The sequence below is a fragment of the Miniopterus schreibersii genome (genome assembly GCF_964146895.1).
Source record: "Miniopterus schreibersii genome assembly, chromosome: 7".
Classification (NCBI taxonomy): domain Eukaryota; kingdom Metazoa; phylum Chordata; class Mammalia; order Chiroptera; family Miniopteridae; genus Miniopterus; species Miniopterus schreibersii.
In genome coordinates, this window is record NC_138108.1 from 19,438,948 (window position 1) to 19,466,655 (window position 27,708).

Below are 27,708 nucleotides of genomic sequence, written 5' to 3' on the forward strand. Positions count from 1 at the left end.
ATGAAAGCCCCCCATTTCAGATTATTAAACACTCATCTTCTAAGATAAGGACAAAGACTGGATATCTTTAATCACCACTTTTATTCAAACAGACATCACATGGCTGCTGTTATGATACACTGAGAAGTCCACAAAATTACTGCCCCCACCACAAAAAGCATTAATTATAAAGAAACACCAGACAAACTCAAATTGAGGGACATTCCACAAAGAAACTGGTTTGTACACTTCAAAATGTCAAGTTATTAAATACAAAGAAAGGCTGAGGAACTGCTCCACACTGATAGAAACTCAAGTCTTAACAGTGTGTGATGCTGGATCAAATTCTGGACCTACAGAGGACATTTTGGGACAATCTATAAAATCCAAATAAGGTATATAGAGTAGAGGGTTATAGCGTATCGATGTTAATTATATCAAGGATTTTGGTGATGTGATGGTGGTAATATAGGAGAGTAATTTTAAGAAAGAACGTCCACCATGACAAGTACCATCAATACTTCCTGGCTCTATAGCACAAGTAGATTAGGATAATAGGCAACCTGGATATGATTCTCCACTCGGTCACCTGCAAGCAATCAGTTGTGAAAGGACTGAGAACACAAAGTAATGTGTTGACACTAAAAATGAGAATTCACAAAGCACAGTAAAAAAGAATGCCAAGATGGGCAGTAAAGGGAGTAAGAGTCAGAGGAAGCATAAAGCATTCAAGTATTAGATAAGAGCACTCAAAAAGGCAGATAGCCGGCTGGCCTAGGAACTGGGGTAGTAATCACAGACAATAGGTATGAGAGGTATAAACAAACCATGAGCCTCAAGCCTAACAGCTTCAATCATATTTGTTAACAGAAGACCTGCATTCTGTTACCCTTTATTAAAAACTAATTGTAAATACTATTCAGCAATAAAAAAGAAAATACTGGCACATGCTACAAGAAATATCCTCAAAAACATTATGGTAAATAAAAGCCAGACACAAAAGACCACATATTGCATGATGCCATTTATATGAAATGTCCAGAAAAGGCTGAACTGTAAGGACAGAAGGTAACTGGTGGCCTGGGACTGAGGATGGGAATGGGGATTAGCTGTAATCCCAGTTTGATTACAGTACATAACAATTCATTTGTAATCCCAAAATTGAGGCTCACGCCTCAAGTTTTCTCATTTGCTATTCATAACAACTATAGTACCTAACTTACAGGGGCTCTTTGAAGATCAAATGAGATAATTCAGGTAAAAGCTTAGAACAATGTCTGGCACTTAGTAAGGGTTCAAGATGTACACACACATGTCCAGCTAAAAAAACTTAAAAAATAAAATGCATGTAAAAACATAACATGCATGTAATAAATTACAGACATAGGAAAAAAGTCAATTCATACTTATTTAAAGATTCAGCAACAGCCCTGGCCAGGTGGCTCGGTTGGAGCATTGTCCTGTACATCAAAAGATCGAAGGTTCAATCGCCAGTCAGGGCACGTGTGGGAGGCAACTGATGGATGCTTCCCTCTCACATTGATGTTTCTGTCTCTCTCTCCCTTCCTCTCTAAAAATCAATAAAAACATATCCTCGGGTTAGAATTTAAAAAAAGATTCAGCAACAAACTATAGTTCAACCTAGACCTATCCCTTAATCAAGGTAAATAGCTCAAAATACACTGGGAGAACTTTTAAAATATACACATAAATGGTAAGAACAAAGGAAACACACTAAATGTATTATTTCCCTAATATTTAGGACCTAAATAAAGTATAAAGAAATGTTGAGATTCTTCCTCAGCCTCTCATCTTCGAAAGTTGACATTTTGATGTGCAATTCCCTAATTACATAATTTTTCAGTACTTTCCACATTTTTTCTATACATAAAAGTCCTTTATGGATATGGGACTTCCATTTTATAATTTTACTCTAGTAATTTTTTTATTATAGAGCAGGCTGTCATTCATCTTAATATAATCTTGGACCAAAAAAACCCAGAAGTCACTACTGCTGAGGCCAAAGGCACCTACCTCATTGACATACATACACTCTTCCATGTTTTCTTGTCCTTCATAACATACACTATGGTACTGGAGGAATCAAAGGTCTCTTCCCATCAGATGTCAAATAATGATATAGATACTGCCTCCAGAACTCAATCCTGTCCATTGACTCTTTAAATACAGGTATACAAAGTGAAAAGTTGCTAACCACCACTCCACCAGACAAGTAAATACTTGCTTAATTTTAATCTTTTGAAATAACTACTCCATTGAACATAACCTGTATATCTTTGGTTAAACAATATTGTCTCACCAGCATCAACATTTACATTCTCTTATTATCTCTAAGACCATTTATAAAATGAGCTTGTTTTCATTACTCTCTAATTCCTTAAGTATTCCCAGAAAAATTTCCTTACATGAGAAAGTAGAGACAAATTTCAATATTTGATAAATTTTATCTCGATAACTTTGAAAACAAATTTACTCTTTAGATTGCATTATAAAAAATACATTAGTCTTCACATTAATTTTACATGGAAATATATAATTGTTTGAATATTTAAATATAGCTTCTCTTTACCAAAAAAGTGTCACTCAAAGCCCTACTTACACAAATAATTTAAATGCACAAATGCAAACACACTTTACACAATATTGTCCACATACTACTTAACTTGGGACAATTATAATAAAAATCTATGCAAGATACTGAACGAGTACAAGATTAATAAAATATTCATTGTGGCGGTAATTCAATTTTCACTATTAAAAGAAATTAATGCACTCTTGAATACACAAAAAACATCCAACTGTTTTATCTAATCTGCAAATGAAGCCGAAGCGTATTTTGACAAAGGGGCACATCTTGTAACCTACCAAATTCTGAAAACAACTCATTTCTAATTTAACTGAAATTATAATTTTTACAATTTCAAGTTTTTAAGCTTGTCTAAAATAATGATTACAAGAACTTAAGTAAACATTTCCAAAATGTTTTAAAAAACATCAGTACTGTATATTTTAATATTTTTAGTAATATAAATTTTTAAATATAAACCTTTTTCCTCTCAAAAAAATGGAACTTAGAAGAGTTTCCAATGTGAAAAAGCTAGTGAATTTTTGTGTTTGATCATTTGAATGATAAGAACTGTCCTCTTTGCATGATGTAATCACAACAGATACGATATATCATAATTACACAGTACATTATTTCCATATGATCCCTAGCTTTTAAATTTACATTAAAAGTGTGCAGAATGCCTACTGATAGTACTTAAGGGAATTATACATCTACTTCGTAGAAAAAAAGACACCAATACTCACAAGTAGAATATTTTTATATATTAGCTTCTTGTTTACTTCCTAATCAGTAGGACAGTATTCTTCCTAAATTAAAATTGGAGAATTATTTTAAGCCAGTAATCCACAGTGATATTTTAAGAAAGGAAATTAAAGTATTTTTATATGAGGCAAGGTTAAAGTTGCTTTACCACTAAAAATATAAACATTTGTCCATTTTTCAACATAATTACTGCTTTAAATTTAGAAGTAAAGAAATCAGAACATAACACCATCGTAACATACGCACAGGTTAAATAATGGCCCCTGAAATAAAACTACATTTAGAAATCAACTGTTACAACACTATATTTCATTAATTCTAAGATAACAACACACTTTTATCTCTGAAATCATGGTACACTGATATAGTTTCAATGAAATATGGTTTATACAATAGAGTTGAAATTCATGTTTTCCTTTAACATTAACGATACAAAAGAATCCAGAATCCTTGGCTTAAGGATTATTGGACACATCTGTACTAGCTCAAGCAGTGTCCCTGAATAAAGGATCTAAACATATTCTGAGTATCTCAGACCTAATCTGCATATCTTAACATCTTCTATTGGATCATTAAAATGGTTAGCAAGTTTGCCTGGCTAGCCTGGCTCAGCAGCTGAGCATCGACCCAGGAACCAAGAGGTCACCGGTTTGATTCCTGGTCAGGGCACATGCCCGGGTTTTGGGCTCGATCTCCAGTGGGGGGGAGCAAGAGTCAGCTGATCGATGATCTTTCTCTCATCGATAAAGTTTCTCTCTCTATCTCTCCCCTTTCCTCTCTCTCTAAAAATAAAAACATATTTTAAAAACAGGATATGCTTCCCATTCATTCATTCAGTTCAACAACAAAAAAATAACAAGTTTAAGGAAAACCAAAATAATGTACAAATACATACTTTCTCACTTGCAAAACCAGCCCCCACTTGAGGGGTCAATTTTATTAGATCTTTTCTGGTATCAAGATTATAAATAATTGGTTAATGACAACAATCAATGGTCTGCCCAAATTACCAAACCAATAATTTCAGCTCAAGCTATTAAAAAGTAATATGGTAGTGCCTAAAACATTTTAAAGCGATAAGGCCATAAAATAACCTGGATTCTCCTATCAAACCACCAACCCTTCAGGTGCAGGGGAATAAAGGTGACAGAAAAGTATACTCACACTGGCAAGATCACTTTCCCCTTAAGATACAATAATGCTAAAGGAAAACAGATTGTATATTACAGAGATTGTATATGTGCGTGTTGAAATGTGGAAAGTTAGAGACTTGCAGATCCATTTTAAATAAAGCAGAAGGAGTTTGTGCTATGTATATAAAATTACCAGGCAGTTTTTAAAACCTGGATTAAAGATTATGGAATCTTATTATCTGGAATGCTTTTAAAAGAAAGATAAATTATATCTCATTTGTGATTAAGTCGACCTCACTCAAAAGTTGAGATTATAGTTTCTTCTTTTTAATTATCCAGTCAGAATACAATATTAATAGTGCCACTCTGAAACACACTGAATATAAGTACACATTCATTGTTCCAATTTTTGAAAAGTAAAAATAAGATAGCAATAAATGTTTGCCATATTAATTCTTGTAATATTATAACCTGCTGACATGAAATACAATCATAAAGAATAAATGAGGACGACTTGATTTGGGGGAGAAAATTATATATACTGTGCTAAATTATGTGACATAAATTAAGATGAAGTTCTTCTATAGCAAATGGACAAAGGGTCTTTTGAATCTTTAACAAAAAGGACCTTAAACACTAATTTTAAAATAATATAAAAGTTCTGAAAAATGATGTCTGTAGCAAAATAGTTGAAGGTTAATTTTTTTTGCCAAAGTTGGGAGAGCTATGTTCACTAATTACCAAATATATTTCAATTGAAGTCCTGAATCCTCAACAACCTTCAACACAAACAGTTCTAGTTGACCTTACTGAGCAACAATTTGTGTAATAGTCGAGTCATCATTCTATCAGTATATGGCACCTGAGAATATAAACTTCTCAATTCATATATTCTAACAGGCTTAGGACGCTTTTTTTGCTTTTTTCTCGGGCGTTTTTTATTACCATTCCTCTTAGTTCCTACAATGCTGGAAGAATCCTGCACACATTGCTTGGGATAAGAGCTCTTTATAGCTCTTAACTGCTCTTCAGCACCAGTTGATGGAACTGAGTTCGAAAGTATTTTAGCTGGTCTCTTTGCCTTCTCGAACCTACTGACATCAGATTTTGTCTTCTTAAGTTGCATTCCAATAAAAGCCCTCCTGGACTGATATTTGCGACGCAAAAAAACAGAGTATTTTGAAATATACTTTCTAATTATATCATTTAGTTTGGTCCGAATCCAAATGGACTGTTTTTCTGATGTGATTCTGGATTTTTGCTGGAGAATAACTGGTCTGTAAACCTTTTTAAGTAAACCTGGCTTATTATCAGTTGTCGCCTTCCTTCTCTGAACTTTCTTTTTACTTTCTAAATACTTATTTCTCACTGATTTTGGCGAGATTTTGGCAGCATCACCATTTAAGAGAGTTAACTGGAAATTACTTTTCTTCGGAACTTCACCAGAATTCAAGGTCTCTGATTTTGCCAGAAACACAGAAGACCCACTGGGCCCCTGGTGTGACATTAATTCATGTCTTACTGACACTGTCATAAAAGGCGCTGAAGTAGAGCTTTGTACATGAGCATCGTCATCTCCTGCACTGGAGTTCAGGTCACTAAAATGAATCTGAACCCAGTTATTCCTGTCAGGTTCTGATACTTCTATGTTCAGAGGAGGATTAATCACGATTTGTTTATTCAATGGGTCATAATAATTAAAGGAACTCTGTTTGTATTTGTACTGGATGCTAAAATCCTGATTGTTTTTATCGCTACGGCGCCTTATTTTAGAGAAGTTGAAGGATTCACCTTCCTTCAGCTTAATATTTGAAGAAAGAACATAGACTAAGGCATTGGGGTGCAAAGGCTTCAAAATGTTAGTATATGATTCAAGAAATTCAACTGTTCCAATTTCGATTTTTTTTGGTTTTCTGTCGTTGTGTAAAAGTAAACGCTTCAGTGTTGGCGAGTCTTCCTCTTGTCCACTTATTCTTTTTGTCACTAGGTAACTCATGAGATTGGTTTGAGTTCCATGGCTGACTTTTACAGCCTGGCATCTAGAAGCCACTCGCCATGTTTGTTCATAAGGCCTCTTTTCCGTAGGGTGATGGCTAGGTTTATCTAAGGCTACTGAAAAGTCATCAATATTATAATCACATTCTAACAGGACTTGAATGAAAGCAGTATCATTAAGGTCAGCCGAGGTCATCTTTTTTTCTTCATTCAAATTTTTTTTTTTTACTTTCCTGGTCTCACAGTCATCATCAAAGTAACAGTGGAAACGACCTTCCTTAAATTCCTTCACAAGAGCATTAATTTTCATGTCATCTTCTCTCATTATTTGAGACCATGTTTTCCCCACAAATGAAGGAGGGACATGAGGCAAGGCTTCAAGAACTGGTTCATCAGTATTATCTTCTATGGCCTCCCTTGTTTTTTTCAGGTTCCTTACAGAATCAACCTTGGGAACAGAGCTTGAATGGGAATCATGGTTCACTTCTTTCAGGTTAAAAGACACCTTCTTAACACCTTCTTGAGGCTGGTCAGCGTCAGATTGATGAGAGGGAACACACTGCAAACTCACCACAGAACCACTAGGTTCACACCTCTTACTTTCTGGATCTGTATGTTTTGACTTCAAAAGGTTATCTTCATCAGCCATTTGAAGAATCGCTGATTCAGAAGAGGCATTACAATCTATTGCAGAAACACTGCCTTCACAGCTCTTATCTTTTAGGCCACTAGTTTCTCGATTTTTCCAAATGTTGTCTACTTTTTCAGCTTTCTGCAGTTGACGAGTCGCTGGCTGAGAAGTGTCTTTCCCTTTATATTTTCTTTTAGGATTATTAGATTCACAGCTCTTATCAATATGTTTTGCCTTTTTTTTGTCAGACCCTGGTGACTGGTAAGTCATAGACTGATGAGAGGCATCATTTTGAAAATTTACTTCAGAACCGTAAGACTCACAGGCTGACTCTTCCAGAATAATGTAGTCTTTCTTCTGGTTTACCACTTTGAAAGTCTTTCGGGATTGGTTTGACTCTGATTGAGGAGAGGCTTCACAAACATATCCTAGTTCAGAATCACAACAGTCATAGCACTCACCTTCTAGAGCAAAACTTTTTGCATTTATACAGTCAATTCCTCCGACAGTCACTTGAGGTGAGTCAATCACTGGCTGACATTGGATATCAGAATCAGCAATCATTTCACAATCACTATCACCAGTCACCAGGTCCACAAGCAGCATCTTTTGAAGATTTGCTTCTTTGACTGACACTTGAAATTCATTAATTACTATTTGAAGAGGGACATCAGAATCAGACATTATATCAGAATCACTAGTCTTTTCTTCCATGCCAAGATGCACTACCCTCTGAAGGTTCATTTCTTTGCAAACCATTTCAGGTTGGTCAACTTCTAACTGAAGATGAATACCAGAATCACATTTTATTTCAGAGACACTAGGTTCACAGTTCTGATTTTCTAGGTCATTATGATCCTCCTTTTCCAAGTTTATTTGTTTGAGAGCCACAGGAGATTGATCAACCACTAACTGAACAGGAGCATCAGAATCACAACTTATTTGAAAATCACCTAATTTATAGCCCTTATCTTCCAGGTAAATATGGTCTTCCTTCCAAAGACTTACTTCAACAGCTTTTTCAAGCTGGTCAGTCACAGACTGAAGAGGATCATCATAAGCAAAACTTATTTCAGGAACACACAGATCATTGCTCTTATCTTCCAAATTGACATGTTCTTCTTCCAAAATGTGTGGTTGCTCAACTGCTGATTGAAGATGGACATTTGAAACATAAATCACTGCAGAATCATTGGGTTCATAGCCTTTATCATGTAGATAGACATGTCCCTCCCTCAGATTTATTTCTGTAGTTGCCTCTTGAATTTCATTAGCCACAGAATGAAAAGGTTCATTAGAGTCAAAATTTATTTTAGAATCACTAGGTTCGACAATCTTACCTTCCAAGTCTACAGGCTTCTTCCAGAGGTTGATCTCCTTAACAATTTCCTCAGTTTGGCCAGCCACTGACTGAAAAAGCACATCAGAATCATACATAATTTCAAAACCCTTAGATTTATCCCTCTTCTCTTCCACATCTTCATCCTTCCAAAGGCTTATTTCTTTAACAGTTTCTCTAACCTGGTCAGCCACTGACTGAAGAGGGTCATCAGAGTCAAAACTTATTTCAGAACCACAAGATTTATTGTGTTTATCTTCTAGCTCAATATGCTCCTTCTCCAAAATAGTTATTTGAGATTGATCAACTGTTGACTGAACCAAGAAATCAGAATCCAAACTCATTTCAGAACTACTATATTGGCTGTTATTATCTTCCAAGTACACATGACCTTCATTCTCAAGGTTTATTTGTTTAACAGCTGCTTCAGGTTGATCAGGCACAGACTGCGGAGAAACATCAGAATCCTGTATTAATTTAGAATCATTAGGTCTATCGACTTTATTTTCTAGGCCATTATCCTCTACCTTCCACAGGTTTGTTGTTTTAGTCACTTCCTGAAATTGTTCAGTCAATGGCTGAAGAGGGTCATCAGACTCAAAATTTACTTTACAATCACTAGGTTCCCTTCTTGTGTCTTCCAGATCAACATGTTTTTCCTTTAAAAGGGCTAGCTGAGATTTCTCAATGACTGACAGATGAGGGGGACCAATATCTAAACTTATTTCAAAATCTCTAGATTCAGTACTTTCATCTTCTGGGTCAACATGGACATCCTCCAAAGCAGCTATCTGAGGTTTTTCAGTCATCGACTGAGGAAGGACATCAGAATCCAAAATTATTTCAGAACCACTATATTTATCACTCTTGTTTTCTAAAACACATTCTTCTTTCTGAACATTAATTTCTTTAACAGCTATTTGAGGTTCAGTCACTGAATAATGAGAGACATCAGAATCCAAATTTATTTCAGAACTGCTAAATTCAGGACTTGTGCCTTTGAATTTAGCATGCTTTTCTTTTTGAAGCCACATTTCTTTAAGTACTACATCAGTTCTTTGAATCACTGACTGAAGAGGAATACCAAAATCCAATCTTGTTTCAGAAACACTTAATTCATTACCTTTATCTTCTAAGTTTATTCGTTCTTCTTTCTGATTTATTTCTTTCACAGCTCTGTCAGGATGATCGGTCACTAAATGAGAAATATAAGATTTCAAACTGATTTCAGGAACACTAGGTTCATTACTCTTGTTTTCTAACTGCACGTGCTCTTCTTTCTGAAGGTCTACTTCTTTAATGGGATCTTCAGAATGTCCAATTGTTGAATGAAAACTATCATAATTCAGACTTAATTCAGAAACACTAGGTTCATTTTCCTTACTTTCAAAGGGCACCTGTTCTTCTTTTTGAAGAGTCGGCCTTTTAATAAGTACTCCAGAAGAATTTGTCACTGAAAGACGAGGGACATAAGAATCCAAACTTATTTCAGAACCACTGGGTTCATCATTCTTCCTTCCTAAGGGTACATAGTCTTCTTTCTGAATGATTACTTCTTTAACAGCTACTTCAGGTTGATCAGTCCCTGAAGGAAGAGGTATATCAGAATCAAAAACTGTTTCAGAAACACAAGTTTCATTCTTCTTATATTCCTGATCAGTATGTTCCTCCTCAGCTACTTGAGACTGGTCAACTGCTGAGCAAAGAGGAATATCAGAATCAAAAGTTATTTCAGAACTATTTGACCCACAGCTCTCATCTTCCAGGTTAATGTGCTTTTTTCTTATTTCTTCAACATTCAGCTCAGAATGCTCAGGAACTGACTGAAGAGGGGGATCAGAATCAAAAGTCAACTCAGAACTGGAGCACCCATAGCTCTTAACTTCCATGTCAACATTTTCTTTCATATTTATTTCGCCCAGAGCTCCATGAGGTTGTTCATTAGCTGACTGATAAAGAGAAGCATGAGAAATAACACTTAGATCAGAAACACTAGATTTAGCACTCTTATTCTGCAGGTCAATAGCTACTTCTTGAGGGTTTACTTCCTGAACTGTTTGAGGTTGATCAGCCACTAATTGAGCATCAGAGTGGATATTCATTTCAGGACTATAATATTCACAGTTCATATCCACAAGGTCATTCTTCTCTTTTGGAAGATTTATTTCTTCAGCAGCCCTCTGAGGTTCATCAGTCACTGCCTCGGGAGAGATACCACAATCAAGATGTGCTTTAGCACTACTGGATTTGTGGTTGTCTTTCAGGTAGACAGGCCTATCCTTCAGATTTCTTTCTTTGACAGCCAGTTTGGGATGGACAATTACTGACTGAAGAGGTACATCACAATCAAAACTTGTTTCTGAACAACTGGATCCATAGTTCTTATCAACCAAGCCAGTGTGAACCTTCTTCTGAAGTTCTGTTTCAGTGACAGTCACTGGGAGTCGGTCAATCACTGACTGAAGTGGTAAAACAGAATCGGCACTTATTTCAGAGCTACTAGATCCATAGTTCTTATCCACCAATTCAATGTGTGCCTCCTTAGGAAGGTCTACTTCTTTTGCAGGCTGTTGTGCATAGTCATCAGTTGGCTGAAGTGAGGTATCACCATCAAAATTCATCTCAGAATCACTAGAATCATAGCTTTCATCAACCAGGCGAACACGCACTGCCTTCTGAACACTAATGCCTTTAACAATCACTTGAATTCGGTTGGTAGCCAACTGAAGAGGGCCATTGCAATCAGAACTTATTTCAGAAACATAAGCTTTATTATTCTTATGCTGCAAATCAGCACATCCTTCCTTTGAAAGGTTTGTTTCTTTGGCAGTCACTTTAGATTGGTTAGTCAGTGAATAAAAAGAGGAACTGCAATCAAAACTCATTTCAGAACCTCTTGACTCATAGGTCTTATCTTCTTGGTCAATTTGCTCCTCACTCTGAAGGTCTTGTACAGCCGCTTCAGGTTGAACAGACACTGACTGAGAGCCACAAGCAAACTCCATTTTAGAACTCACTGCGTTTTTCTGTTCCAAAGAGGCTGGCTTGTTAAAAACCAAATGCTTTTTTTCTTGGGTATGATCCATATTAGGAAAGAATTTCTCATGGTGCTTTGGAATGGCACCTTCAAAGATTCCTTTATTAGAAAGCATATCAGTTTTACTCAGATTGATTGCTGGGTTATCTGCTAACTTGGAAAGAGATTCAATTTTTAAGGAGCCTTCAGTACCCATTAATGTATGAGATTTAAAGCCAGTTGACAAAGTTTTACCCCGAGATTTTACATCTTCCTGTATAATCAATTTATCTGAATTTATACATATAGATTCTGTATTTGATTCTTTAGGTTTCAGATGTAAAAGTGAAGAAGTTTCTAGATGGGATGAGAGCATAGGATTTCTAGAGCCCCCGTCTCGCTGTTCAAGATATCTGTCAACTTTGTTTGGATCACATTTGTTACCTGAATCCAAATTGGCCACTAGTGGTAAGCTAGTAGTACTAGTTATAACTGGTCGAGCATAAGAACTTTCAGGTAAATGACGAGCAGGAGCAGTAGAAATCACTGAGGGACATAATAGGTTTGTTCCATTATTTGTATCTTGACCAACACCTACTGGATTAAATTCTTTCAAGCCACTCCCAATTTTATAAACAAATTCCAAGGGCTGCTGTTGCCCCTTCTCCAATTTTTGAATAACTGAAGGTCGAATTGGAACACCCTGTATACATTCCTGAGATTTACTAGGTCTAGAATACAACTCTTCAATAGGTTCAGAACTTCTGGTGGCTATCTCTCCTCTGACTCCAGTAGCATTATTAGCCATTTCTTCAGAAACAGAATCATCAATTGGAACCACTTCAGAAGGTGCCGCATTATTCCTAAGAGGTCTCTCATTTTGTCTTGATCTAAAAAGAAAAGGGGAAAATCATAAAAATACTCTAATATTACTGTTTAAAATATTTAAATAAAGACACAATGTTGTTTTCTTTTTATCCTGGGTCAGATTCTTAGAGGATAAAGAATTAAGCCAATCACACAAGGCTATATAATGCATTTCAGGAAAGTAATCAGTGCAGATGGAGGTAGCTCCACCAATTGCTACTCAATAAACAGAAGTGGCTCCTAAACAGAAGAAAAATGTAAAGTCATACATTATTTTTCAGTTATCAGAGCAGTAAATAGCAAAAAGCTTAATGCAAGTTACTTAACCTTTTAGGCTTTAGTTTCCTCCTCCAAAAAAAAGCAGATAATAATATTTCCCTTGTGAGATTGTTTTGAGAAATAAATTAGCTGTTACATGTAAAGAGCATTTTTTTTAAATCCTGGAAAACAGTAATCATTCACAGATATTAACTATTATTATTTTAACACACTGTTTTGGCAAAGGTGCAATGACAGACACTTTAATACATTATTGGCAGGAGTATAGATTAATCTCTATGAACAATTTGGCAATGCCTATTAAAATTGAAAATGTCAAGAGAAGTCTAAGGACAAGTTAATGTAATATGATTATCCTGGATGGGATCCTGAAACACAAAAAGACATTAAGCAAAAACTAGGGAAATCTAAGTAAACTATAGAATTCAGTTAATGTATTACATTGGTTCATTAATTGTAACAAATGTACCATACTAATGTAAGATGTTATTAATAGGGAAACTGGATGAGGGGATATATAAAAACTCTCTGCACTATCTTAATTTTTCTGTAAATCTAAAACTACCTAAAAATAGTCCATTTAAAATGATAAATAAAAAATTTTAAATATATTGACACCTAAAAAATACCTTTATTAAGCGTTTTTAAATTTGAGAGACGTCATAATTGCCTGAGAGAATACGCATACATGTGTTGTCCACATGTAACTTTTTTTAAACATGTCATAGCTGTTACTATTGTTCTCTTTCCCGTAAAAAAATATCACAATTAATATCAAGATAATGTTTTTGGTATTTGTAAAATAAAAATGTTAACCCTGGTATCAAAATAGTATCATGATGGGCAAAAAATTTCCATAATTTTTCATACCTCTGAACCCTAATCAATAAAATTGCAGTACAATAATCACTTTGCCCTAGTTTTTCAGAACCCTAGTAGAGTATCTCCATTTGTCTTAAACATTCACAACGTTCTCAAAATAAAATCAATTTTGTATCATTTGGCTATGAAAAGAGAGAAAGAAAAGACAGACAAGCAGAATCATAAAATACAAAAAATAGCAAAATTCCAAAAAGGTTAGGAATCCTCATTTACATGCTTTGATTTGCATCGATATTTGTGTGTGTGTGTTTAAAGTTAACAACTAAATCATTATCTGTATTTATACTCATTTAAAACTAATTTTACAACAAAAAAGCCCTCCAAAAACCTAATGACTAAAGGTTAAAAACCACGCTTTTCTGAAACTCTTTTGCTTAAAAGGGAAATTTTTTAAACTATCTATAATTACAGCAAAGCTATATATCAAAATCTATGAGACGTCAAAATAGAAACTTCACACTTTTAAACCTTCCATTAAAAAAAGAATTAGTAAACAGAAGTTAACTAAATGAACACCTAATTCAAGAAGATAGAATAACCAAATTCCTCCCCCAAAAAGAGTTGAGGAAATAAATTAAGAAAAAGAAAAACCAAAAAATAGGAAACAAAAATAAAGCAAGAGCTGATTTTTAAGAAGGCTAAACTGTCCAGACATGAAGGCAAGAGAGAAATTTTTTTAAAAGTATAATTTAGAAAGCTTATAAACATAATTAAATAATGCGGTGTTGGCATGGGATTAAACAACTCAAGGAAAACAACTGTATTCAAAATCAAATATACAGATACGCAAATTTAGGAATTTAGTTTATGTTGCAGATGACATTTTATACCAGTGGAGATAATTAATACACATTTATAAAAAATAAGAAGTCCTGCCTCACAGCACATATTTTTAAAATTCCAGGAAGATTAAAAGTATTTGAAAGAAGAAACAAGGGCATAAGAAAAGACATGAAAAAAGTCATGAAGGGAAATTCCCCTTAGATCTAATTATATCAAAATGTTTAATTTCTGTATCATAAGAGATATACACAATTGAAAGACATATAACAAATTCTGAGAAAACATTTACAACACATTTAAAATACAAAGGCATAGGATACATAAATATTGCATACAAATTCAAAATATACAAACAATTCAATAGAAAAACAGGCAAAGTATTATAACAATTCAGAGGATAAATATATGTCTAATAATTACATAAAGAGAGAAGTTCCATTTTACTTACAAATAAAGAGAGACACTTTTTTGGCCTATTATGTTAGGGAGAACAAAAAGATTGATAATCCCAGTGCTGGCAGGAGTGACAAGAAAGGAGCACTCTCATATACTATTGGTGTGTATGTCTAAACACCAGTTTTATAAATACACAAAACTGACCAGCCTTACTGTCACCAGTTTTCCTGTGACTAGTCTTTTAAAAGCGATTTTTGTTGCCACATTTTTCCCGTGCTATAATCCTGACATAGTTATAAAATATCTTGATATATAATTATATATTGGCCTAGAACTTTTATTGGGAAAGAAGCATTATACAGTCCAGAACTTTTATAGTGAAATGTGCTACTTTAGCTAGGGAAAATTTAAAAAATAATTGCAAAGGGAAGTTACTAGATAAAATTTCACATTATATTCCCAGATTCAAAGATGCACTTTAAGAAGTACTGAAACATTAACACAAATATCTACTATGACATATAATAACTATGTACTCATATTATCCCACTGTTAATTTACCTGCTTTCTTGATAATGATATGGGTGGTGCCGCAGTACATCCTGCAAGAAACGTTCCATCAAACTATTGGAACCACCCATCCGTTGTCTATTCTGTGTGGTCAAGTACATATGCTGAGGACTGGACATATGCTATAAAGAAGAAAGAAACTTGAGTATTTTTAAATGGGTAATATTCAGTAGTGAGAGTTTCACAAAATGGATTCATTTATATATATACCCCTGGTAGAAGTATAAATTGAAATATCCTTTCTATAAAGCAATTCTAAAATATGCATCTAAAATATGTAAAATTATCTTTCCCTTAGATATAATAATTACATATCTCTAAATCTCTCCTAAGAGAATCATCTTAAATGTGGGTGATTTGTGCAAAAAATGATGCTATTACAGCATGATAACAAAAAAGCTGAAAATCTCCTCAAATCCTTAAATTATCATGCAGCTACCTATAATAATACAAAGACTTTTAATAACATAGCGAATTATTACGTTTTAGGAAATGCAACAATCACATGTATGCTTTCATCTGGGTCATGACGTTTGCATATGATCAGTACTCATTGATGACTAATCTTCCAAAGGGGTTATTCCAATTAATACCCTCACCAGTGGTGTATCATAGTCTCCATTCCTCTACTTCCTCATCAACACTTGATATTGTCTCTTTAATTTTTACTATTGTAGAGGGGTTTTCATATTATCTCACTGTGGCTTTAATTTACAGTATTTGTGATAGCTTTTCATATTTACTGGCCATGTGGATAACCCTCTTTCATGATGTGTCTGTTTCAAGTCTCTTCCTCTGTTTCAAATAGATGTTCTTTTTTAAACAAATTATAGAAAATATTTATTCTGAACATGAGCTCTTTTGTTCAATTACATGTGTTTCAAGTATTATCTCCCTCTCTGTGGCTTGCCTTTTCACTTTGTGTGTCTGTGCATGTGTGTGTTCATAAATAAAGTTTTACTGGTGTGTACCCACATAAAGTACATCCAAGAAGAGTTACAGGGTACCTTTTTGCTTTCCTAATCATCTTCTATTATTTCTTAGCTGCAGTCCAGTTTACCAATTTTTTTGTCAGTGCTTCCTGTGACCAGTTTAGGAAACCTTTTCCTATCGCAAAGTCATGGAGACTTTCACCTATTTGTCTCTAGAAGCTATATTGTTTTACCTACAATATTTACATCTAGAATGTCCTTGGAATTGATTTTTATATCCAGGATGATTTAGTAATAAAGTTTCATTTTCCCCCCATATGGATATCCAACTGAACCAGGATCATTTATTGATGAAAGTATAGTAGTCATCACTGCTCTTTAATGCGACCTCTGTCACAAATCAAATATGCATGTATGTGTCTCTTCCTGGAGTTTCTGGTTTATTCCCATGGTCTTCCTAATTTGGCACCACTGTCTTAATGACTATAGCTTAAAAGTTGATATCTGCTACAGTAAATCCTCTGACTTTGCTCATCTTTAAGATTAGTACTCTGCTTCTTCTTAGCCTTTTGCATGTCTATACAAATTTTTAGAGTTTTCATTTTAAAAATTTGATGGAATTTTTATTGGAAGGTCATTGAATCAATACCAGTTTGGACAGAACTGACATGTTTACAATATTTATTTTTCTTTTTCTTTTTCTTTTTTTTTTTTAATATATCTTTATTGATTCCAGAGAGAGGAAAGGAGAGGGAGAGAGAGAGAGAGAAACATCAATGATGAGAGAGTCATTGATTGGCCGCAGCCCAAAACTGGGGCATGTGCCCTGACCGGGAATCGAACCCCGATTGCCTGGATCCTAGGTCGACACTCAACCGCTGAACCACGCCCGGCAGGGCTACAATATTTATTTTTCTAATCCATGAACATGGTATAACACACCAATTATGTAATTTTTCCTAAATTTCTCTCAATGTTTATAATTTGCTTTATAAAGATCATATACTTATTTTGTTATATTTATTCCTTAAGAATTGTGTCCTTTGAAGCTGTTGTAAATATCTTTTTTTTTTTTTTTACTCATTTTTAGAGAGAGAGAGAAGGGGAGAGGGAGACAGAGAGAAACATCTATGTGAGAATCAAACACCCATCAGCTGCCTCCTGTATGCCCCCTATTTGGAATCAAACCAGCAACCTTTCCATGCAGGGAATGATGCCCAACCAACTTAGCCACACTGGCCAGGGCATACCTATTTTTTTTTAAATCATTTTCTGTGTGATGTTTGTATATAAAAATACAATTTCTTTTTATGTTGGCCCAACAAGCCTTTTCAACTCAATTCTGTTTATCTAGGTAACTTCAGAATTTCCTATTCCACAATCACATAGTGTGCAAATAATAGTTTTATTTATTCTTACCTAATTTTTATCATTTTATTTCTTTTCCTTTCCTTATTTATCTGACTGGATATCTAATAAAATATTGCATATAGTTTAATGCAAGCATCAAATCTATTTTCCCCTAATACATTTGGATTTAATCTTTGTTTTTATTTTTAAATCTGTTTTTATTATTCTTGCTAATACAATGTCCCTATTTCCCTTCTTCCTTGCCTTCTTGTGAACTATTTTTTATTATTCCAATTTGTCCCTTTCTATTATGGTAGTTAGATTCTTTTTCTGCTCCATTAGTGGTAAGAGATTATATCAAGCAACCTGACCTATCAAAGTCTAAAATTACTCATTACTTTACTCTCTTCTTGAGCAATGCAAAGTCAACAATTAACTCAATTTACTTTCCTTCCAATTTATATGCCACTGCTGTTAATCCCATGAGACATTAGTCTTTTTTTTTTTTTTTTATATATACCTTTACTGATTTCAGAGAGAGGAAAGGAGAAGAAGAGAGAGAGAAAAACATCAATGATGAGAGAGTCATTGATCGGCTGCCTCCTGCATGCCCCCTGCTAGGGGTCGAGCCTGCAACCCAGGGATGTACCCTGACCAGGAATCGAACTGCGATCTCCCGGATCCGAGGTCGATGCTCAACCTCTGAGCCACGCCGGCCGGGCAGACATTAGTCATTTACATTGCCTACGTATTTACCCTTCCATTGCTCTTCATTCCTTCCTATCTCTCTGAGCTTCCAACTGGAGTTACTTTCCTTCTACCTGAAGAACTACTTTTGCTATTTCCTTTAGTATGGGTCTGCTGGACAAATTTCCTTAATTTTTGTCTTCTGAAAATGTTTTTATTGAACCTTCTTTTTTAAATGATATACTTATTAAATACAGAATTCTAAGGTAGTGTTATTTTCTTTCTTTTGGCTTCCACTGTTTCTGTTGAATATTCAGCTACATCTGAGCCCCTTATTTCTTCACTGCCTTAATAGTTCTCCAAAGCCTTGAAGTAAAAATATGTATCTATACACACATATATTTTCAAGCTTTTACAGTCAGTACAAATTACCTTGGCTGTCATTAACAGTCTTTTAAAATGTCAGTTTAGTGCAGGAATATCCAAATGTCTAAAAATTATTTTAAACTTTAAGCAAAAAAATTATATGAAAGCTTATTGCATAAAACTTGTTAAAGGGTTAATGTGTTTTATTATTATCAAAGGTTCAACAAATAATCTCCCAGTCAAGTGATGATATAATTTGAGAAAAATATTAAAAAGAGCTTTGAGATTTATTATCTGCTTCATGTTTATAACCAACATTAAAAAAGTATTTCTTTTTTAAAAGGTGGAGGTATGGAAATTACAATAATAAAAACTTTTCCTTAGTGTGAATTTAAGTGATTAATATTAGATAATTAAACAAAGCAAATGCTACCAAACAGCAGAAATTTTACACATTATAAATATAAACCTGTGTTTGATATAAGGTGAAACAGTTAGCACTAGTAGAACCAGAACTTCATTATACTATAGTTTCACCTATGACATAATTCCCTTATGAAGATAAATGCAAAAATACTCAACAAAATACTAGCAAACCGAGCCCAGTAACATATAAAAAGGATTTACACCATGATCAAGTGAAATTTTTCCCAGGAATGCAAAACTGGTTTAAAATCTGAAACTTAGTCAATTGTAACTGTTTATAAGACTAAATTCTGTTACCCTCCCCCCAAGCAATTTTTATGTTGAAGTTCTAACTGCCAATATGACTATATTTAGACATAGGGCTTTTAAGAGGTAATTAAATCACATCATATAGAAAAATGAACTCAAAGTAAATGAAAGACCTAAATGTAAGAGCCAAAACTATAATACTCTTAGAGGAAAACACAGGCATAAATCTTCATGACCTTGGATAAGGCAATCTTGATGACACCCAAAACATAAGCAGCAAAAGGAAAAGAAGTTAAATTCAACTATTGCAAAATTTATAAAACTTTTGTGCATCAAAGCATAAAATTCAAAGTCCTTACCTTATTTTACAATGTCTTACAGAATCTAATGCTCTGAATTATTTGCCTATCACTCAACACCCACGCCCACCTCGCACCCTACCTCTACTATAGCCACAATGGCCTGCTGGATTTTGGTTAGCATGCCAACCAGCCATCTGTCTCAGGATGTCTGTGCTTGCTCTATCTTCCCTCTACCTAGAAATTCTTCCCCAGAGAAAAGCAAGCCTGGCTCCCACACTTCATTCAAATCCCAGCCTTACTTAGCCACACTACCTAAAATTAAACTCCCTCCCTTAATTTCCCTCATAATATTTATCACAATCTGACGTATTATGTACTAAATTTATATGACTATTTTCTGTTTTATTGTATCTTAATGTAAGCTTCATAAATAAAGGGACCTGGTTTTGTTCATGGTCACATCCCTAGAACCTTAAACAAGTGTCTATCAACTAGTAGGTTCTTATTATGATCTATTCAAGGAGTGAATAAATAAATTGAATAAAATGTGAAAGAAGAGGAAGTCACTACTAAGTCCTTTGAGGTATAGTAACCATATTAATACGATCTTCTCACCTGATCCAGATTAGTATAGGGCACACAGCAATAGCTGCAATATCCTTGTCTGCCCTGCATGTTGAAGATCAAAGTCAAAAGGTACTGTCGTTGAATGCTCAAACTGGAAAAAAAAACAGCAAAATCACAATAATTCCTTACCATCACAAGGAAAGTACTATGATGATATCAGAGAACAGAAATTCATTCTTGAGTCCTAACCACCCTTATATCTCACAATTAAGGAAATAGATAGGCTTCTTTCCCTGAGCTCTGGAATCAATCAGTGAGCCTGGAGTGGAGATGATAGCATTATTAGGACTGATACAGTATTGAAGAATATCATACTCCATTTTAAAGACAAATTACTATTTCTAAGTTGTTACTATAGTATATTTACTCTACACCAATGAAGCGCATGAATTTTCCCATGTTTCTATACAAAATCCCAGATTACTTGAATTGCCAGTTCATATATAACATCTAATTCTCTGTCCTGAGAGGAAAGATACCACTTGTATTTTGTGCTTAGTCCAGAAAAAGACAGATTTTGAAATAATTTACCCAACAAAGTTGCTAAAAATCAAAATAACAAACGCAAGACATTTCTCTCTGATAATTACATAAACCAAATAAATAAGGACTTTTTCCCCCCAAGTGGTGTAATGAGGTTTCTCTACAAACAGTTTCCGATTTTCTACCCCTTAAAACTATACTCCTTCAACATTACATACTGCAGCGGTTTTCAAATCAGAATGAGTAACAAAGTCATCCCCCAAAATTCTGACTTAGTAGAGCTGAGACAGAGTCTAGAATTTAGAATTTTTAATTCCCAAGTAATTTTGATACACAGCCAATGCATTCACTAACACAATATGTATATAGTTTATGATTATTTTAAATAACAAATTCAATACAACGCAGTTTCTGCTGCATCTTCTTAATGTTAAAATAGAATTGGAAGAAACAATTTTATCACATTTTTAATTCTAATTATTTAAACACTGTATGTTAAATACATAACAGAATGATCCTACAAGTGTTAGGAATATTTCTGATAAGAAGGATGGGATGACCCTCCAACAGGAAAAGTTTACTTATTAAAATCAATGTTTAAAAAATGGTATCAGAACCTTAAAACCAGTAAGATGAGAATAGAAAAAAAGCTTCATCGTGAAAATGCTGTAACATTCACTTACCTATAACTTTTTGAGAAACTTTGACTTTTTTACTTCCCACACTTAGGAGGAAAGTGAATCAATTAAACCAGCCTCTGAAATAAAGAATATATAAGAAGTTATTTACTTATAATGTGGTTTTATTTCCATTAATTTACTTCATTTGTAATCTGAAGCAACAAATGAAACAAGCTTTAAGCTGTACTTATAGATATGAACATTTTCAGATTGAGAGAACCCTAGAACTTCTTAAACTTAAACTATGAAAGTCATTGAATAAAAAACTTTTTGTGCTTTATTTAAAATACAATTAAAGCATTCACTGAATGAAAGGCAAAGTGAAAGTATGAGTCTAATATCACACATACACAAAATTTAAATGCTTTATATATTTTTTAAATCTTTAACCCGTATGTCCTTCAACTCCCAAGGCATTATTACCTGCCATTTCCATCATCTCTAAGGTCATATACATGCTACGACAATGAGCTACAATGAATCAGAAGCACTTGTTGGTATTTTTTTAAAACTCACATGCTATGACCCACTGAAAAAACTTACTGAATTAAAATCCAAAGGTGAGGAGACAGGCCGATGCATATCATGCATATTTAAAACGCTCCCGGGTGATTCTGATATAGATTGAACCAATAACATATCACCTTTTTTATGTACTAATAAAATTATTACTTAAAGGGATCATTTCTTTGGGGTCCAGGATTATGTTATGTTGCACTCTGAATTCTACTGGTACCTGACATTTTTAAGAAGTAGCAAATCATTTACCTTCAGCAGAAAAGGGCAGGTATTTATTTCATCAGCTGTATTAGTCCCGGCAATCATCTGTAAATTAAAACAATCTTCTTAAAAGATAAGCTCCAGAAGTGTCTACCATTTGTCAAATAAACACCTCCCAGTTATATTTAAGTTTAAAAAGTGACACAATTAAGTTCCCAATAATAAGAAGAAAAAATATTAACTTTTGAACACAAAGCACTCCACATGGCCTCCTAAGACGCTCTGGAGCAGACTAACTGTGATAGCCCATATGACCCCCATCAAATACATCAGATCTCTGGGGTCGGAGAACAGCAGCTTTAAAAGAATGTAAGGCAAAACCGTGCCTCTAAGGTTAGGAACAAAGATACCATCAAACCCAAAATAAGCTTCATGAGAAACTTATAAAAGAGATATTTATCTGAAATTCAGTTTAGGCTCTGCACTAACCGCCCAACTCCTAGCTCCTGTGTTAGTTTTAATGAAAGATACTGTCAATTCTTTATCATCTCTATTGAAAATTCAGCTAAATTACCAATTTTTTTATTTTTCCACACAGCTGTGGACAAAGTGTTGACTCTTGCCCAGAATTGCTGGTTAACAAAAAATGCCAATGCTTTAACTCAAAAGAGCTGGTGACACCCTGTATATTGAAGGAATAGATATTGAGCACCTATCCTGTGTAAGGTTTCAAGGTAGAAGCTTTAAGGGATAGACAGAAAGATAAGACAAGCTTTCTTGCCCTTAAGAAGTTTAAAATGGAATTGAGAAATTAATGCAAAAATACCAAGTGGTATCTGAGAAATGCCTAAGCACAAATAATAACTGCTAATAGGTTTTAACCAGAGGGGTCAGGATGCACAGTAGATACGAGGTTTTTTTTAACTGGAAATTGGAAAATAGGTAGAATTTGCTTACACAAAGGTCAGGAAAAGATATTCCAAGTTCAAAAAAGCAAAAGTACAAAGGCAGGAAAAGCACAATGTATATTTGGAGATATTAAGTTGACAAGTTCAGATGGAGCTAAGGTTTCATTTAAGAATTTAAGAGGCAATAAAGCAAAAAGAGTAGATTGAGTTTTGACATGATAGTGTTTAAAAGCAGACTAAAGACTCTAAGACCATATTTTTAGGCAGTATGGTAATATTTTGGAAAGCAATGTATTATACTCAAAGAGTACTTTAAGAAAATTCTGGAACAATGGTTCTTTCCTACTCAAAGGAGCTTTTCACAAGGTAAGGAATATAACTGTTAAACTATTCAGCACCGCTTCCTAAAATACTGGAGAAATTAATTTATACCCAAAATATTCAAGTTCAAAGAATCAGTTATCCCTTAAAACAAAAATTTAGTCCCATTATGCTTGCAAATTAGGAAAACACTCACAAATTTTTTTCTTTAAAAAACTACTTTTATTTTTATTATGAAAGTAAAGCATACTTATTATAATAAAATTATAAAACTAAAGAAATAAAGAGCATAAAAATCAGCCACAACCCCACCATCCACCATTAATTAACATTTGCCATATATTCTTCTTTGTTCTAAACATGTTTTTATAAACATGGAATAGATTTGATCTATTTATTCTGTAGCCTCCTCTGTCACCTAACCATACATGATAGAGCACCTCTATATATTACATAATTCCAAAACAGAATGTTTAATAGTTGCATAGTATTTCTCTCATTTTATTAGTGTAAGATAAAAGCCCTCTTACCTGACAGAAACCAATAATTGGTGAACTTCTAAAAAATTAGCCAGTAAGATGATTTAAAAAATACATATACACATAATCTTACTATTTTATCTAACTTAAAATATAGAATTGCATATAGGTTTTAGGTCAAATTAGGCTTGTTTCACTGAGGGTTTTTTTTTGTACATAGGACAGCTAGAGTTCCAAGTCATCTTTTTTTCATTCTTTCAAAACCCTTACACTCAACAAGTTTCCATTTTCATTCTCTAAAGCAGAACAAAAACTTTAAAAAGACAGATTCAAAACTGAGAGCACCTTTACGACTGTTTAGGATTTTGTCCAACCTTTTAAAGTTGTCATACCCAATTAAGTATTTTTGTAAATGCCTTTTTTTAGTCCAAAGCATTCAATTTATTTTTCATAAATATAACAATGCTATAAAATGACAATGCTTACACTCTTATTTCATTGGTTTATGTAACATTAAAAACTGCATAAAGCTACCTGGGGCAGTGAACAGAGACTGAATTGTCTGAAAGGACTTTAAAAACTAAAAATGTTTTGTGTGTTTTTTTGAGGCTATTTCTTGCACACCTGAGACCTGTACCTGTTTTGTTAAAATTAGTTCAGAGCTGTAGTGTGTAAGTTTCTTAAGTTCACTTTGGTGCTGAAATAAAAGCTAACAAAATCCAGAATCCCTGTGGGAAATATTTGTCAACAGCCTGACAGACACCGATTTACTAGAAAAGACAAAGAAGGGCAGTTGGTCTATTGAATAAAATAATTTAAATTACCTCTAGGAATACGGATACGATTAAGAAGTAATCACAAAACAATAGCCAAATAATATTTTTTTAATTGTAATTCAGTGTCTCTTTCTTTACAATGTTAAACTGACTTTCAACTTCCCATTTTTCTGTATTATCCACTTTATGCTGGTGTAGCTCTGGTGACAAGCATTATCCTGGACACCTCAATTCAGTCGTATTAAAATAATAATAGCTAGCTTTTAGTGAGTACTTAATCTGACCCAGGCACTATGTCAACAGTTTTACAAGCGTTATTTCATCTGAGTATCAAACAGCCTCCTGAGGTTGGGGTTATAATAGCTCCTACTTTACAAATCTAAGAAACTGAGGTTTAGAGAGAAGCAGCGGTATCTTGTTCCAGGTCACAAACCAATAACCAGTGTGGCTAGGATTTGACCCTAGCAGTTTATGCTCTTATCCTCTTAACTGTTATAAAATGCTTCCTCTCTGTATTTTCGGGAATGCTAATTACTTATTTTAATATTAGGTGAAAACAAATAATTAGAAATCTAATTCGCTGCAATAAACACTGTCACATATTCCAAAGAAAAGAGTAAAATAAAGCTAATATTTAGCTTAAATGCATCACTGCTCCCACTGAGATGAGTGCTGACAGTATCTTGGATTAGTGACTTTCAAAATTAAATATCGTGGCACAAGAAAGCAATACATTTTATACCACAATCCAGTACGCTCCCGTAGGTACACATGAAGGCACCCACGAACACACAGTTTTGCAAAACAATACCTTCATGATGCGTAATGTAAAGCATTCTGGTATTTTCTATGCTATTTTATTTCCTTTTTTTTTTTAAGTGCTAGTTACGACTCACCAAGTTAATTCACAATTTACCAATGGATTGAAAACTGCAATTTGTAAAAACACTGCCTCAAATTCTTAAGCAGAGCAAACAATATTTTATAGAAAATGGTTGTTTGTTACCCTTAATTCAATTTCTTTCCATCCACTATCTTGGCCATTACAGTGATACTTTATCAAATCTTTAACGAGTGTCTTTACTAAGGCTGACCCGTTGGCCAAGGTGCAGGGAGAAAATCACTGCCTACCACGCTTTGGATCTAAATCAGTGCAAGTTGAGAAGGCAGTGGAGGGATGTTTAAGCATCGATATAGAAAAAGTCTTCGATGTATTAAGTACAAAAAGATCATATCAGGACCCCAAATATGCAACACACGAATATAATTTATGAACTCCAAATTGTTAACAGTGACTCACTGTTGAACATGAGGTTGCTATGGGCTTTTTCAGTGGGTTTTTTTCCTATTAGTACATATTTGCTATAAAATATACATATATGAAATTCAATTCTGGGGGGTAAAAAACGTTTTAGTTCCTTGAGAGCCAGTATCTCGTTACGCATTTCTTCCACGCGCTACCAGAATCATCCCGTCGGACAATGTGAGGAGCTGGAAACGGCCTTTTTAGGAGCACGTAGTGACGCCGGCGTAATTTGACCAGATTTACACAACTGTTGCACGGCGATAGTAAAATGATCGTTAACCAAAAAAAGCCAACAAAACAAGAAACCTAACGTTTCCCAAATTCTAATCGGAGGAGGCTAGTGAAGGCCTAGGTCCGGGGGCCGCTGGCCACAGCGCGGGGCACGGGGGGAAGGGGATTTTATAGACAGGTGGCTCCCGATCTCGGTCCCACAGGTGCCCGTGCAAGTCCCCGCGGGTCCCAAGCCCTAACGCCGACCTCCGCGGGGCCCCCCTCCCCTCCGGGCTCCGGCCCAAAGCCCCGTCCGCCGGCCCCTCCGGCCCCTCCGACCCCGGGCCCCCGACAGAAGCGCCAGGCAGCCCGCGCCCCACCTCCACCCCGCGCCCCAGCCGCCGCGATCCCGGCCCGGAGACGCCGGCCCCGCTCGCGCAGGAGGGCCGGGAAGGGGCTTGGGCGAGGGGAAGCCGAGGACCTGCGAAGCGGGCGCGGGAGCCTGGCGAGCGGTCCGCGGGTCCCCCGGGAAGAAGACGGCGCCCAGGGCGCGAGGCGAGCAGGCCCCACCCCCGGCCGCGCGCACGGAGCCCGCGGGCGTCGCCAGGGCTGCGCGCCGACTCGGCCGGCCCGCCCGCGCCCGCGCCCGCCCCCGCCGCCGCCGTTCTCACCTCCGTGGAGGCCGCCCGGATTCCTTCCGGGCCCCGGTGGAGGCCGAGGACCGGTGGGTGCGCTCCCTTCCTATTCCGGTTCCATGGCGGAGCCCGGACCCCCGCGCCGTCCAGAGCGCCGCGGCCGCCGCGCCGCTGCCCGCTGCCCGCAGAGCCAGATATAGGAGCCGCCAGCCTCTCCCGCCGGTGCGAGCGGAGAAGCGAAGTGAGAGCGTCACTCGCAGGACCTGGGCCCCCAGTCACGACTCAGCCCACGTAGTCCTCCAGGGGCAACGCCGCGCTGCAGCCCCGATGGAGGTTTGACGTCAGGGAAGGTGCGAAAACAAGGCCCCTTCTGACGCAGGAAGAGCGGGACCGCCCCCAGCCCACCCCCACCCGGCGCCCGAGCCCCCTTCCTCCCGCCCCCAGCGCTCCCCTCCCCTACATCTTTTAAAGCGAACACTTCCTCCAGGGTCAGGGCCCCACTCCGAGCTTGTGAAATCAAACCTGTTCCGAGCAAAATGACCGGGCTTATAGCGCAGTTAGGGCGCGGGAGAGACACCGAGGTTTTATTATCTGAGGGGCCAAAGAGAGAACGCTTGCAATTCAAAGCAACACATGAGCTGCAGAAAGGAAAATGGGGCTCAGAGGGGCTCGCGGTTTGCGCCGTTCCGGTGTGTTCCCCGCAGTGAGCTGCATCTAACAAAAGCTGCTGTTTAATGAGCGCTTGGTTGGTGCTGGCGCTGTGTTTAAGGTCCATGTGGGCTGCCTGCGGTTCATCCTCAACGCCACCCTTCTAGGTAGGACCTTGCGATGAATCCTATTATACCTTCGGACAAACGAGAAAAACCAGGCTTGGCAAGGTTAGGTATTCAAAAACCTAACTGCACATGAAAGGGTTACGAATATGAACCGAAATACACTCAGCTATTCAGTGGTACTCTACTACCCACTGCAAATAGAGTTTTGTGCAAAAACAGCTTTAGTGCAAGGAGCGGCACAAACCTGTTTTCA

The 27,708-nt window shown here is 36.0% G+C and overlaps 1 protein-coding gene across 2 annotated transcripts; it reads right to left on the minus strand.

Annotated features, from left to right (window-relative positions):
• Positions 1 to 62: 62 nt before the first annotated feature.
• On the minus strand, positions 63 to 27,011 carry ZDBF2 (zinc finger DBF-type containing 2). Of its 2 annotated transcripts, XM_081141882.1 has the most exons (7): positions 26,716 to 27,011; positions 22,093 to 22,149; positions 21,328 to 21,401; positions 20,150 to 20,252; positions 15,214 to 15,344; positions 8,612 to 12,335; positions 63 to 8,500 (listed from the first exon to the last, which is right to left on the minus strand). In XM_081141882.1, the coding sequence occupies exons 4-7, from the start codon at positions 20,207 to 20,209 to the stop codon at positions 5,261 to 5,263; spliced, it is 7,155 nt and encodes a 2,384-aa protein (XP_080998008.1). In that variant the 5' UTR covers positions 20,210 to 20,252; positions 21,328 to 21,401; positions 22,093 to 22,149; positions 26,716 to 27,011; the 3' UTR covers positions 63 to 5,260. The 2 variants fall into 2 exon arrangements, with proteins under 2 accessions (XP_080998008.1, XP_080998007.1); XM_081141881.1 differs by having other exon boundaries at positions 63 to 12,335.
• Positions 27,012 to 27,708: the final 697 nt, after the last annotated feature.